This window comes from Brachypodium distachyon, chromosome 2 (genome assembly GCF_000005505.3).
Source record: "Brachypodium distachyon strain Bd21 chromosome 2, Brachypodium_distachyon_v3.0, whole genome shotgun sequence".
In the NCBI taxonomy this organism is placed as follows: Eukaryota; Viridiplantae; Streptophyta; class Magnoliopsida; order Poales; family Poaceae; genus Brachypodium; species Brachypodium distachyon.
The window spans coordinates 26,197,772-26,210,243 of record NC_016132.3 but is presented as its reverse complement, the minus strand read 5'-3'; the positions used below and the strand labels follow the sequence as shown (position 1 = coordinate 26,210,243).

The following is a 12,472-nucleotide window of genomic DNA, read 5'->3' as shown; positions in this document are numbered from 1 at the left end:
CGTAGAGTTTTACACCTCCGCGTGACCCGAACCTGGATAACCGACTTGTGCATTGCAGCGCCCGTCATTAGCCTCACTGGCGATCGCCGGAGCGATCCCCAACGCACACTGCCGAACCAAAAAGGGGGTGCCTCGCATCCTCGGTGTCTAAGCCCCGGGCTACGACATGTGCACTGAACCAAATATACCATATGCAGCTGATATGTTGCACATGATGAAAATATTCAAACTTGAACTAAATACCAAAGGTCACAAAACAGTACTTCTCATCCCAAGTTATTAAGTTAGAAAAGTACTTACTGCTAAAAAAGAAAGTACTTACTGCTAAAAAAGAAAGTTAGAACAATACTCCATTTCTCTCAACACATGACATATTAGTTTTCCTCAAGACATGGCTTTAACCAAGAACTACTTATTACTATGTGATTTATGTGAGCAAAACCACAATTATTAATAACAAATATTTTTAGACAAATCTAGTGATATAGATTTCATGTCACAAAAACACACATAGTAATAAAGTAGCTCTTGGTTAAAGTCGTCTTAACGAAACCCAACACGTCATGTATTGAGAAAGTGAGGAAGAAGCATCTTAGACAGGACTGGTTGACAGAGAGACCATTTGACTATACAGGCTTCAGCGAATTGATTTGTGCCCTTAAACAGATAGATCATATGAACCTGATATGTTGCGCATAATGAGAAGCAGCCGCCTTGCTTGAATAAATCAATATATACATGAATATGAACAAGTTAGTCAACATGTTTATGTTCGCAAATTTCAGAAATGCACCCTGAGCAAAGATGATTCAATCCAGCCAGCAGAATACATCAACATGATTGTGTGTATGCACATGAGATAGTCCTTCGATTTGCCAAGAAGCATATTGCACTTGGCATGCGAGATCTTGAGCCTGTTTACTGTGCGCTGTGTTGCTGATCAACAGATAAACCAGGCTCCTTCGACAAGACGATAGTGCCGTCAACAGTGCCAATCTTGTACCTGAGCATATTGTCGTCTGTGACAATCCTGCAAGATCCCCGTGACTCAGAGTGCATACTGATGCCAAGATAGTGGATATGGTCTTGCACGCTGTTTCCACTCACAGACCTGGATAGAAGGACCATATATTAGTTTAAAAGAACCTCAGCACGGCAAGGAGTTCAAACAAAGACAGACTGCTAACATGTGAGAGTGAGAGGGACCTGCTGCATCTAGGGTCTTCACCAGAATCGTCACAAATTTCCTCAATCGGGTATACTAGGCTATCAAGGCCGACATTATGGACCCATACCTGAAAGTATATGTGAAATGTGCCAGAAATTTGACAGGGTATGGTTAAGTGGCAGATAATTTTGACCACATTTCTTAGATAAGCATAGTATAAGAGTATAGCTCTAGCTATTAGCAAAAGAAAAAAAGACTAGAGCTCTAGCTGCTAGCAAAGGTGGAAGTGAAAAGAACTAGACATACCTCTCGGGGGAAATGATGGTAAGTTTTCTGCAGGAAGTAATGGTAGTACGGGGGTAAATGAGGCACAATATCGTGCGCGTTAGTTACTCGAATAGCGTTTGCCAAGTATTTTTTAAAGTGGGAGGCAAACACAGCGTTGCCAATCCGAGGTTGCCCAAATGTCATTAGTGTCACGTCCTCTGACCCATAGTTGACCTAGAAGAACACAGAAAGATGTGTTACCAGCAAAACAGAAGCGTATGTCGTAAACTTTTGCATGTCAAAGGGCACAAAATGATCCAGGAAAGAAAAAATGTTTTAATAATAGAAAAATGAAAATAAGAAGCTCCTAGTTTAATTTAGCAGGACAAAAAAATCATGGAAAGTAACTTCCAAAAGAAGCCCAAAACATATATTCTTCAGGAAATTCTTAGTACTCACAATAAGATCAAGGGCGCAAAATGAAGCCATGGCTCCTCCCATGGAGTGCCCTGTGACCATGATGGGAATATTGCCATAAGCTTCCCTGGTCTTCTGAATGCCATGTACGACTCCATCACGCAATGTTGTGTTATGATAAGCAGAATAAAACCCACTGTGCACCTATAAGAAGATATATTACCAACATTAATAATGTGTAAGAAGCTGGCATTTTCGTCATAAATATCGTAGGCATGCTGACCTTTGCTTCAGGCATGCCTGGATAGTCGAGATCAAGTTGTTTCCAGAACAAGTCCTCTATCCAATTCTGGATGCTGAGGAAATGGAGGAACACAATTACTTGCATAAAAATAACATGATGTCTGCCAAATTTATCTTAATTGACAGGACGTTGATACCTCATGTCTTAGAAAGTATTTATTGTTCTGACATTGAATAATAATATGTCTATCAAATAACGACTTCAAGTGAAGAGTAGCCCTAATAAGTGACCAGCAATCATGAAGACATATAGAAGAACTACCTGTTTTCTTGAGTGCCTCTGAACGCAACAACAACAGCATTCATGTCCTTTGCAAAACCGACATATGCCTGATTCGGCAAAACTATCAACATCAGCGTAAAAGAAGAGTATTAAGGTTAAAAAAGATCATGGACAGAGGGAGTAACCTCCAAGCAATTTTTCACATCAATAATCAACTCTATCACCTCAAACCCCTGAGTGATAAAATAAAATAAATCAATAATTCACACCAAGCTTATAGTCCTTTCCTTACAAAGCATAATTTGATGTCAAGGAGTACCTTCGTTAAGTCACCACATTTTTCACAGGTCCAAGTAAATAATTGTGTCAGATCATTAGTATAAACCTGCACACGGCAGCCAGTTCAGATTCAAAACTACTCGATATTACACTAGATATCGTAGTTATTCGCCGTAAGCAAATTCAAAGAGGACGATGATAAAGAGAAGAAGCAAACAAACTTACTGCTGAAGTATACTCTGCAAGCGTATTTGCGAGTGTCGAATTATATATTGGCGCACTTTTGGTCTTAAGTTCTGCATCAAGAAAGCAGAACGAACAAGAGAATACAAGCATTCGTCAGTAATCGATCATAACTGGGAATAAATTGAGTAAATAAATTACAGATATTCAGAGTATGACAATGCACGCACACTCATACACATGTTGTGTTGTGATGAAACAAAAAACACTAGAGAATAATGATGTTGTAGTCGCTAATGGATTCCTGAACATAACGACCACATTGCCCTAAGGCAAAATCTACTGGCAACCAGGGTCAGTTCGCAACACATGTAGGGTTCCAACGTCAGGCAGAGACTACTCCAGGACGGTAGTATTCTCCAAGGCGAGAACAGGAGCCCTACCTCTCCCGGAGCAAAGCACCAGCAAGCACATTAGAACCGCGGCGTGCAGCCACCGCTCCATCCCCCCCAAAACCACAGCACAGGAACCCACGAACACGGACACCGACGCAGAGCGAAATCGGCCCCAGATTCGGCGCAACCGGCCTCGCCGCCGGGCCGGCGGAACTGCGCGAGAAATTTGGCCCGGTCGAGCGAGGGGAATCGATCAATGATTAGGGGGGGTGGGGTGGGGTGGGGTGGGGGGGTTCGAATCGGACCCGCGAGAAATATTCGAGTTGGAGAAGAAGTGCCGGGCAAGCGAAACAGACAAAACAGAATACAATTATTAAAATATAATTAAATAATTGGGAAAACTTAAATACGGAGTAAGAGGATTGTTTTTAGATCGTAAATAAGAGGATTAAGGCTATAACACGCGCGCGGGTCTTCTTCATCCGTCTCCGTCAGGGAAAAGGAAGAGTGGGTGTGACCCGAAAGGATCCGGCACAGACAATCCCGGGTCGTAGCGCGATCATGGTTCTGCTTCCACGTGGCCCTTACGTGGCTATCGCGACCACAGAGGATCCAAATCCAATCATCCCCCGACACAAGCAGTTTACGCAAGCTTAACTGCAGTTAAACGTAGCAACACAGTCACGGAGCCATCAGAATCAGAGAGGGAAGAAAGGGGGATATCGAAATGGAGCGCTCGCCGTCGCCGGAGGGGAGGTGGGGCGACCTCCCCGAGGACATCGCCATCGCCGTCGCATCTCGCCTCCAGGTGCGCTCCTACATCTATGACTCTCTGTGTGTTCACCGTAGCCGAAGCAGTATATGGTTGGCTCGTTGACCGGCTAGAACCGTGCCCAGGAGGCCGACGTGTGCGCCCTTGGCGGCTGCTCGCGATCCTGGCGCAGTGCCTGCGACGCCGACTTCGTGTGGGAGGGCCTCTTCCGCCGCCGCTGGCCGGTCACCGCGGCGACAGTGGTTGCCGGGGGAAGGGCAGGGGCTTCCAGTGTGCAGGTGGGTACAGAGAGTAGAGTACACCTCTCATGTCCATTTCCCCCAACTTATTTTTTTTTTGCTTGGATTCACTTTCTGGTGGCGTATCTCATCTTTTTAAGCTGTATAATATTATTATAAGTAAGGAATTGGACGTAGCTTGGACTCATGTTACCTTTTTCACTCATTATTTGCTGCTTCAAGTTTGAGGCTCAGCATTTTTTTATGCTAGAATGCTAGGAACGTATGATTGTGATTTCAGGTTCTGTCGAGTCATTTATATGAGAGATAATGATAATTTCATTCTCTTGGGTCAATTAATAATCTACTGTTTTGTCGAAGTACCATAGTAACTAAATCCACGAGTTTTCTCACAAAACAAAAAAATCCACGAGTTTCTTGAAGCATGTCTATAACTGTAACATAAAGGTTTATCGTGGATGTTTTAGTTTGAACTTTGAAACAAGAACACTTAGGGTCTAGGTTTCAAGACGTCTTCCCCGCAAAAAAGAAGAAGAAAGACGTCTTGCTAGATTAGCAAAGCGGATACTTTCAGCTAGTGTACTTCAGTACTTCACAATGAATTGCTTCCCTAAAGCATTCAGAGAGACATGATTCCTCAGTATGCATTTGTACTGATTATAAAATATCATCTGTTCTTGTTGTGTTCTCAAACCTTAGTATCTTATCAAAATCACCAATTTGGTTTTCACAGTTAATTTTGGATGTTGACCTATGGGTTGGTAGCAACTATCCGCTTGGATTTGTCTCTAGCTCATTCTAAGGATCAATGTTTGGATAGTCCCAATAAGCATCCCAGGTTTCTTTACCTCAGATTTTGCGACTCACATCTTATTAGGTCTCTTTTGATGCTCTCTTAGCCAGCAAATTCAGTAAACTAGAGTTCAGTTGATAGTTCCAGGTAGGGTTAAAATGTACTGTTCGGTGTAGGACCAGAATGACATTTATCTTATTTCTAAGTATTTCTAAGGTCTTCATGGGAAGTTTGTTCACGTTGTATAAAATGGATCTAACACCAGTGCTGAAAAATTATTGCATCCTTTCCACATTGTATTTGTTGACCTATATTCACCTGCTCCCTTACTACCCAAAGCATGGCAAATTAACTTTATATTCTTTGGGTATAACTTGTGCTGTAGGGCTGGAAAGCTCTCTACATTAACCATCACGGAAGAACTGCTGTTGCTATCTCTAGGGTTATTGAATTTGTGGAGAGCAGCACACATAACGGGTCTCTTGAAGCTGAATATTATCTGAAAGCTATTGCTGATCTGGCATTGATGAAGGATATTGGTTTTGTCAATGTCCAGTTTTTCTTGCTTTCAAGAAATCGCAGTGCAATAATAAATCTAATTGGATTGCACTACTCCATTGCATGTTTGCATATACTGGTGAGTTGTGCATTTCTTTTGTTCTGGTCTTTTCTCGAATATTCCTATTGTTCTAGTTGAGCTTTTCGTATGGACGTATGGTCACATCTCCATGTCCCAGGGAATTTACACCACTTAATCCATAATTTTGATAAAGAATGTTGATGGAACCATTTCATACCATACGTATTACCTTTTATGGAGAACTGTATCATTCAGATATCAGCAAACCTTTTTAGCGTATCCAAATCTTTGCTCTTATGTTTCCTCCAGAAGACAACATGCTTAGATTCAGGTTGACTCACTTCGTTGCACTCGGCCTAAAATTCTTAATAGCAGCCTGTATACACCCTCTATTAGTAGATCCTTTGCAAAAGCAAGCCCTATTATAGTGATCCAATGCCTCAAAACGTAAAGAAAAGATAACATTTCATATTGACATATGATTGGCAGCATCAGAATGCTTTTGGCGATTAAATTGTCAAACCTTTTAAAGGTTTCTTTTGGTTGACGTCAGATGTTTTTACTCAAGTAATCTAAGTTTCAGTTTTAAAATGTGGTTTTTAGATGCATTTTTTTTTTCAGCCAAATGAAGTGGACAAAGCACTTCAAGCTTCTCAGATAGCAGAAAGGAAAGTGTGTGTCAGCTTGCTCAAGCTCGGTAGGTGGTTCTATGGTTTCCGCTTGCCTGATGATTATGAGTCGACCAAAATTTCATTGAGTGGGCTCACCAGTGCTGAGGGGGCAAAAGTTCTTGTCATTCTTAACCGTGGTGCTGTTCATGAGGTATTTCGTCTCCAGGTCAGTTCGGTGGGCACAAATAACTGAACTAAGATTATGACAACCATCTGTACTTGGCTTGCTGGCTTCTTGTAAATATGAATATACCCTTTGTATTTTGATGCCCATGTGAATGTGATACTGCTTCAATGTAAATGGGACAATAGAGATAGCTCGAAATATCGAACTATGTACATTGATATATAGTCGTATATAAATAACAAAATCTCGTGGTTTTTAAGTTAGGTGCTTATGTATACACACGTTGGCAATGAGTTATGTTTATTCTGATTTCTCTATGGTGTACTTATTCATTAATTTGTTTTACTAAAGAAACATATCCTTCGAGGATGTGTATATTTCATGGTTGGTTACACTAAATGTTGAATACATGAACTATGTGAACTCCATGGCTTTCAAGTAGCCAGTGACTCAGTACTAAGAACGTTGCAAGAAGAAAACGGAAGAAGAGATGAACCAAACACATAATAAAAGGAGTCAAACTATCGAAAGCTTCTACTGAGTAGTTTTAGACTTAAGACATGTAAATTTGTATAGCGTTCCCTTGAGTCATTGACTAGGAAAATAGAGTAACAATGTTCTTTGTTTCTCCTTTCCAGAGGATAAAATATTAGAGAACACGATGGCCAAAGGTGAAAGTAACCAAGGAAAACTATTTTTAATATGTGGTGGAACCATCAATGGGAAGTCCATGATGTGACTAAAAATTATGAATTGTACTGAAATGCCTGGATCACCAATTCACCGCATCAAATTTTATGCCATTTCAAATGTTCCTTTCTTATACTCTGTTTACGACAAAAGATTTGGAGCTCATGGTTAAGGTTATGGCACTGGGATAGCTGGTTAACTTGTCAACAAAGGTCACAATTCTGATATGGTTACATGCTGATAATTTTCTTGAACTAGTGTCGTTGAATTACACAGCAAGCCATTTGCAAAATTGCATGTGATTACAACCTTGATGGGTAAGTTTCCTCTTATCTTGCCTGGCATTGAGCTGTATAAGTGTATCATCTTATTCTCCTATCTTGTACGGGGTATCTTCTTTAGTTATCAAAGTTGTTCTCAGTCTTAAGTTGTTTCAGAGACAACAGACATGACTCCAAAAAAATGTGAATCAAAATATTAGTTTATCTCATGACATTGACAACTCTGCATTTCCCTTTTCCCCACTTTGCATAGAAGTCACATCAAGCCATCTCCATCTGAATGTAATAATGTTTAGGAAGCTTCTACTGATAATTGTAGTGCGAAATTTCAGATCATGAAATAAAATTAGACTGTGATATCAGTTGATGGAGAGATTATAGCACCCAATGAAGTAGATGAGTGAGAAGATCTTCATGGATCTCCATTGGACTGATTTGCTAATCACGATCCTGAATCCGACTCTCTTTGAAGAATTATACCGAAGGAAAAGAATTGAGAAAGATGTGACGTTCTGCAGGTCTAGATCCCTTTCTGGAGAGTTTAGTTCGCCTGGGACAAAGAACCTAAACAAAGAAACATAACCATGAATTGGAAAGCAATACTGCTGCTACTGCTGAAAAAGCACAGGCATAATATCTCAGATGTTACTAAACAGAAAATAAAATACTACCTCTGTTCCTAAACTCTTGAGCCAAATTTGCTCAAATATGGATGTATCTATTCATAAAAAGTGTCTAGATACATGTAATATTTCAACAACAATTTAGGATCGGAGGGAGTAGTTAAATGCTGGAATTGTTCAGACTGCTGAGTATAGATTTTTCAGATCTGCCCAGAAGTGTAGAATCTCTGGTCTAATCTTGCAGTAATTGTGCAGACTTATTTTTTGTCAGTGCTTTCTAATGGAACTTCACTAGGCCTTAATAAGATGTTCATCGTCCTGGAGTCACTAAAGAACGACTTAACAACCCAAGAATATCACTTAACTTCTTTGTTGTTTAATCACATTTTAACTGTGCTAAAAGATAACCAAATTCATGTGTTTTCATGTTATGATCATGAGATCATATAAAAAATCTCAAGAGAACAAAGGGGAGAACGGGATAGAAGATGTCATAGCAACAGAATAAATTTGATAATATATATTTTTCCAAACGTATCAATTCAGACGGATAGACTAATCACTAATATATCCATAACACGGCTTACAGTTTTGACGAATCCTACAATTCAGTAGAAATTATTTCTGAACTTATATCAAGAGCCAATGCCTGGCCTGCTCCCCATGAACCAAAGCTCTTCCTCCCAGCAACCAGAGATCTGCAGATACTTCTTCACCTTAACAGCAAGGGTAGATGGTGACGGAGCGCCGCCGTGGTGATGTGCAGAGGAGCATCAGCACCAAGGCGATGACAGCCGCGACGAGCAGCCCCATGAAGTTGAAGCCTGCCTCGTCCTCCGGCTCGCTGCCGCAGCACAGCTTGCCCATGTTTGCCTGAAGAGAAAGTTGAGTTCCTGGCACTATGCAGGAGATGAACGGTTGTTAGAAGGAGAGAGGCTCAGTGGCAGTGCTATGTGCTCTCTCTTAAACTTCGATCATGATCTTTGCTTTAAGCCATTGTGGTGTGGCCAGTTGTTGAGGCATCACTATCAGGTCTTCAATGATGCCATCTTCCTCTGCTCCTTCCTCCCCAAAGATGGAGAGGAGACAGCTCAGCCTATGTTCACACCCACCAAGGCCACTAACACTGGCCTGCGATGGAATTGTTAGGCTCATCAACTGCCAAGATATATCCGGCAAATAGATCTGGCCTTTCTTTCTTTCTTTCTTCCTTTCAGTATGGGAATGTTCAGATTGTTCTTCAGTCACGGTCCTTTACTGGTGCTTTTGTCGACGCGGTCATTTGATGGTGATTTGGATGAAAATTACAGGAACAACAATACTTGACTGCGAGTCTGCGATGTATATGCTAGGATGAGAACTGCAGGATCAAAACACTGGTGTTCTAATATCCTCCTGGTGAAATTCAGACCTTGATGGCTACCTGAGATGGAGATGTTGAGAACTACGTTTTTGAGCATTTGCTGATACCTGCGCTTGTTCTTAAGTGTGGATGTGAAAACGTGTCTCTATCAGAATTTGCGGTGGTACTGGTTAGGTAGCGCATTTTGTGTGTCGGTGACTTGGATGGACTCTAGGGACGGGGCAAAAACGGTGAGCCGGTGACGTAAGTGGCATGTGCCTTGTTGCCTTGCAGCTTCGCTTTGTCTGGCTAGACCGCTACAGCGGTGGAGTACAAGCAAGTGAACAAGACGCAAGTTTGTTGTTAGATAGGCTTGCTAGTTGCTTCTCCTGGCTCAGCTAAGCAGAATTTGGTTTCAGCTGGACACCGTTTTTTCCTTATCAGGGAACAGTGCACAGTTGGCCGGAGGGGTGGCGTACAAAGAAATATCTAGTGCATACCGCCAGTTAATTAGTTGATAGTCACGTCAAAATGATGATCTAAATGGCCATGAAAGATACAGAGAAGAATCACTACAGCTACACAATACTAGCAACGCGGCCGTGCCTTACTACGGAACAATAAAATCACACATGCACGTTGATCAAACGAATATTATAATCCATACTACTTATGACTGGTTGTGACAAATTTTGCCTGCGCTTGCTTTCCATACTTGGAAATGCATGGGACAGCTCTGGGCCAGCATATCTCTAATAAAGAATACTGAAGTCCATCATTTGGAATACAATATAAATTGTGAAAAGCTACAATGTTGGGGTAAAAACAATTTGACACAAATAATGCAAAGCTAAGAAGCACAACAAGGATAAAAAAAAACTACTTGCTAAACATCATGATGTCGTACCAGTGGCCCACGGGGTCCCACTGATATGGGACGCTCCCGTCAGGAAGGCCTCCCGGGAAGCGATGAGTCTGGAAAGTCTGCCTCAAGGAGACGGCCCTTGGTGAAGGTGAAGCTAAGGGCCCGCATATAAGAAGCCCCGGGAACCCCGGTCCCGGGAAGCTGAAGAAACGCCTCCCAGCAGCTAGCCGGGTGTGCTAGCCGGGAAGGGGCACCCCAGCAACCCACGCACGAGCATGCAGGCGGGGCCCACGGAACAGTGAAGACAGGACAAGACGGCGGGCGCAGTGCATTTAATGCATCGACAAAAGTCCTATCAGCAGGCCTAGTCTTGCTTAGCAAGGCTAGGGCGACTATCCTACGAACAATTTTTTTCTACCATGTATAGTGGACCGGGCGCTGCATGGCGTCCAACATGGATGAGCAGAAATGTATTTCATGTGGGTGTGACACGCGTCTAGGAAACGTGTCACACTGCATGCACTGGCACCTGTGGTATCCCCTTTTCTATAAAAGGAGGACCGATGCCACCGGTCAAAGGGGTTCCGATCAGTCTTAGTTTGAGTCCTAGTTAGATCCATCACAAAGTAGCTCACCGGGAACTCCCGGGACACCTTGTAAGAAACATATACAACCTTGAATACAACAAGAAGCAGGACGTAGGGTGTTACACCTCCGGGTGGCCCAAACCTGGGTAAATTCACGTGTCCACACTTCGTGTCTATTGCCACGCCGGCGATCGCCGGAGCGATCACCTTGCCCTCCATCGAACCAAAAAAAAGGGGGGGGGTGCTTGGCATCCCCGGTGCCGGAGACCCGTGCTCCGACATCTGGCGCGCTAGGTAGGGGGGCGTGCAGAGAACTTCGGGTGACTGCCGGTGTAACATCCCAAATTTTTTAAACCTTTTCATATGCATTGCACTCATGAGCATCATGCCACAATTGCATTTTGAATCTTGTTTTGAATTCCAAAAAGGCTTTGAAAAGATTTTATTTCATTTTAAACCTTGGCCTTTTACCCAAATGAGTTTTGGATTTTAAACCAATAGGGTGTTGTTCATAAAAGGGGTTTATTGCATAAATGAGCTACCCCATATTTTTGTTATTTAATTTGGAGTTGAAAAACTATTTTATTTAATTAGTTATGAAGCCCTAAAGGCATTTATAGGGAAAAAGCTATTTTTATATATTTTATTTGGAGGGATTTATGGTTCCAAAAGTTGAACCATATCATAATATGATTTTACAAATTTTCTGGAGTTGATTTGAATTGATTTGGAGTTCAAATTCAAAAGCTAGAAGAAAATAGAAAAAGAAAGGATAAAAGAACAAAAAAAGAAAGAAAACGGAACAGCCCGGCCAAATGGGCCGAACCGGCCCGACTCGCCCGCGCGCCCGACCGCCGCCCAGCCGCGCCGCGCGCGTGCCCGAGCTGCCACTGATAGGTGGGATCCACCTATCAGGGCCATCTTCCCCGAAGGAAAGCCGCGGCCGTCACGTGCGCGACGCCCGCGCGCCATCTCTGGCCGAGGACCCGTCGCGCCATCACTCCCGTGCTCCCCTCCTCTTTCCAAGCGCGGCCCTATAAAGCCCGAGTCCCACTCCGTTGTTCCCCTCTCCCAATTTTGCTCACCACGCGCCCACGCTGCCAAAATTCGTCGCCGGAGCAAGCTCGCCGCCGCCGCCATTTTTTTGGTCACCGCCGCCGACGAGGTACGACATCGACCAAATGACCGGCAGCCCTTCAATCCCCGCCTCCACGCGGATCTTCTGACGCGCTCTGTTTCCCCGTTTGGTGCTCCGCAGCCTGAGAACGCCGACGACCCGAAGCTTCGTCGCCGCCGCCGCTTTCCTGTCGTCCCCGAGCTGCGCCGACGCCGCCATCTTCTTCACCAGGTCGAGCCGCCCCGTCCGTGCCCTTCCCCGATGCCCGAAAGCCACCGGAACACTCCACGCCGCCACTCCCCGAGCCGCCGCTGACCTCGCCAGAACCCTAGGCCGCCAAAGGTAAGCCCGAGCTCCCTCAGCCGTCCGATCTAAATCAACAGTCATGATTAGATTCATTTAAAACCGAACCGGTATTTGATGTGGGCCATCCGATCTATTTAAATTAGATCCGACGCTCCTCGTTTTAACTTAACCTGAACCGGTACGCACCAATAGGAAGCCGCCACGTGGCTCAGTTTAAAATAAAAACCTATTTCCCGGTTAGATT

General features: G+C 43.3%; 2 protein-coding genes and 1 long non-coding RNA gene across 7 annotated transcripts; 1 reads left to right on the top strand and 2 right to left on the bottom strand.

Moving 5' to 3' along the window:
- Positions 1-689: 689 nt before the first annotated feature.
- Positions 690-3,530, bottom strand: LOC100824686 (lipase). 2 transcript variants are annotated; one of them, XM_003568539.4, is made up of 10 exons: positions 3,284-3,528; positions 2,883-2,953; positions 2,698-2,763; positions 2,564-2,611; positions 2,418-2,485; positions 2,136-2,208; positions 1,895-2,056; positions 1,475-1,669; positions 1,207-1,295; positions 690-1,111 (listed from the first exon to the last, which is right to left on the bottom strand). In XM_003568539.4, the coding sequence occupies exons 1-10, from the start codon at positions 3,342-3,344 to the stop codon at positions 919-921; spliced, it is 1,026 nt and encodes a 341-aa protein (XP_003568587.1). In that variant the 5' UTR covers positions 3,345-3,528; the 3' UTR covers positions 690-918. The 2 variants fall into 2 exon arrangements, with proteins under 2 accessions (XP_003568587.1, XP_024314993.1); XM_024459225.1 differs by having other exon boundaries at positions 908-1,111; positions 1,188-1,295; positions 3,284-3,530.
- A 351-nt stretch (positions 3,531-3,881) lies between these two features.
- Positions 3,882-7,361, top strand: LOC100824382. 3 transcript variants are annotated; one of them, XM_024459227.1, is made up of 5 exons: positions 3,882-4,043; positions 4,133-4,285; positions 5,425-5,676; positions 6,223-6,456; positions 7,056-7,361. In XM_024459227.1, exons 1-5 carry the CDS (start codon positions 3,963-3,965, stop codon positions 7,068-7,070), a joined length of 735 nt encoding a protein of 244 aa, XP_024314995.1. In that variant the 5' UTR covers positions 3,882-3,962; the 3' UTR covers positions 7,071-7,361. The 3 variants fall into 3 exon arrangements, with proteins under 3 accessions (XP_024314995.1, XP_003568586.1, XP_024314994.1); XM_003568538.4 differs by lacking the exon at positions 7,056-7,361 and having other exon boundaries at positions 6,241-6,730; XM_024459226.1 differs by lacking the exon at positions 7,056-7,361 and having other exon boundaries at positions 6,223-6,730.
- Positions 7,362-7,556: 195 nt separating this feature from the next.
- Positions 7,557-9,134, bottom strand: LOC104582691. 2 transcript variants are annotated; one of them, XR_730588.3, is made up of 2 exons: positions 8,728-9,134; positions 7,557-7,952 (listed from the first exon to the last, which is right to left on the bottom strand). It is a non-coding gene; the product is annotated as an uncharacterized LOC104582691 (long non-coding RNA). The 2 variants fall into 2 exon arrangements; XR_002963343.1 differs by having other exon boundaries at positions 8,599-8,735.
- Positions 9,135-12,472: the final 3,338 nt, after the last annotated feature.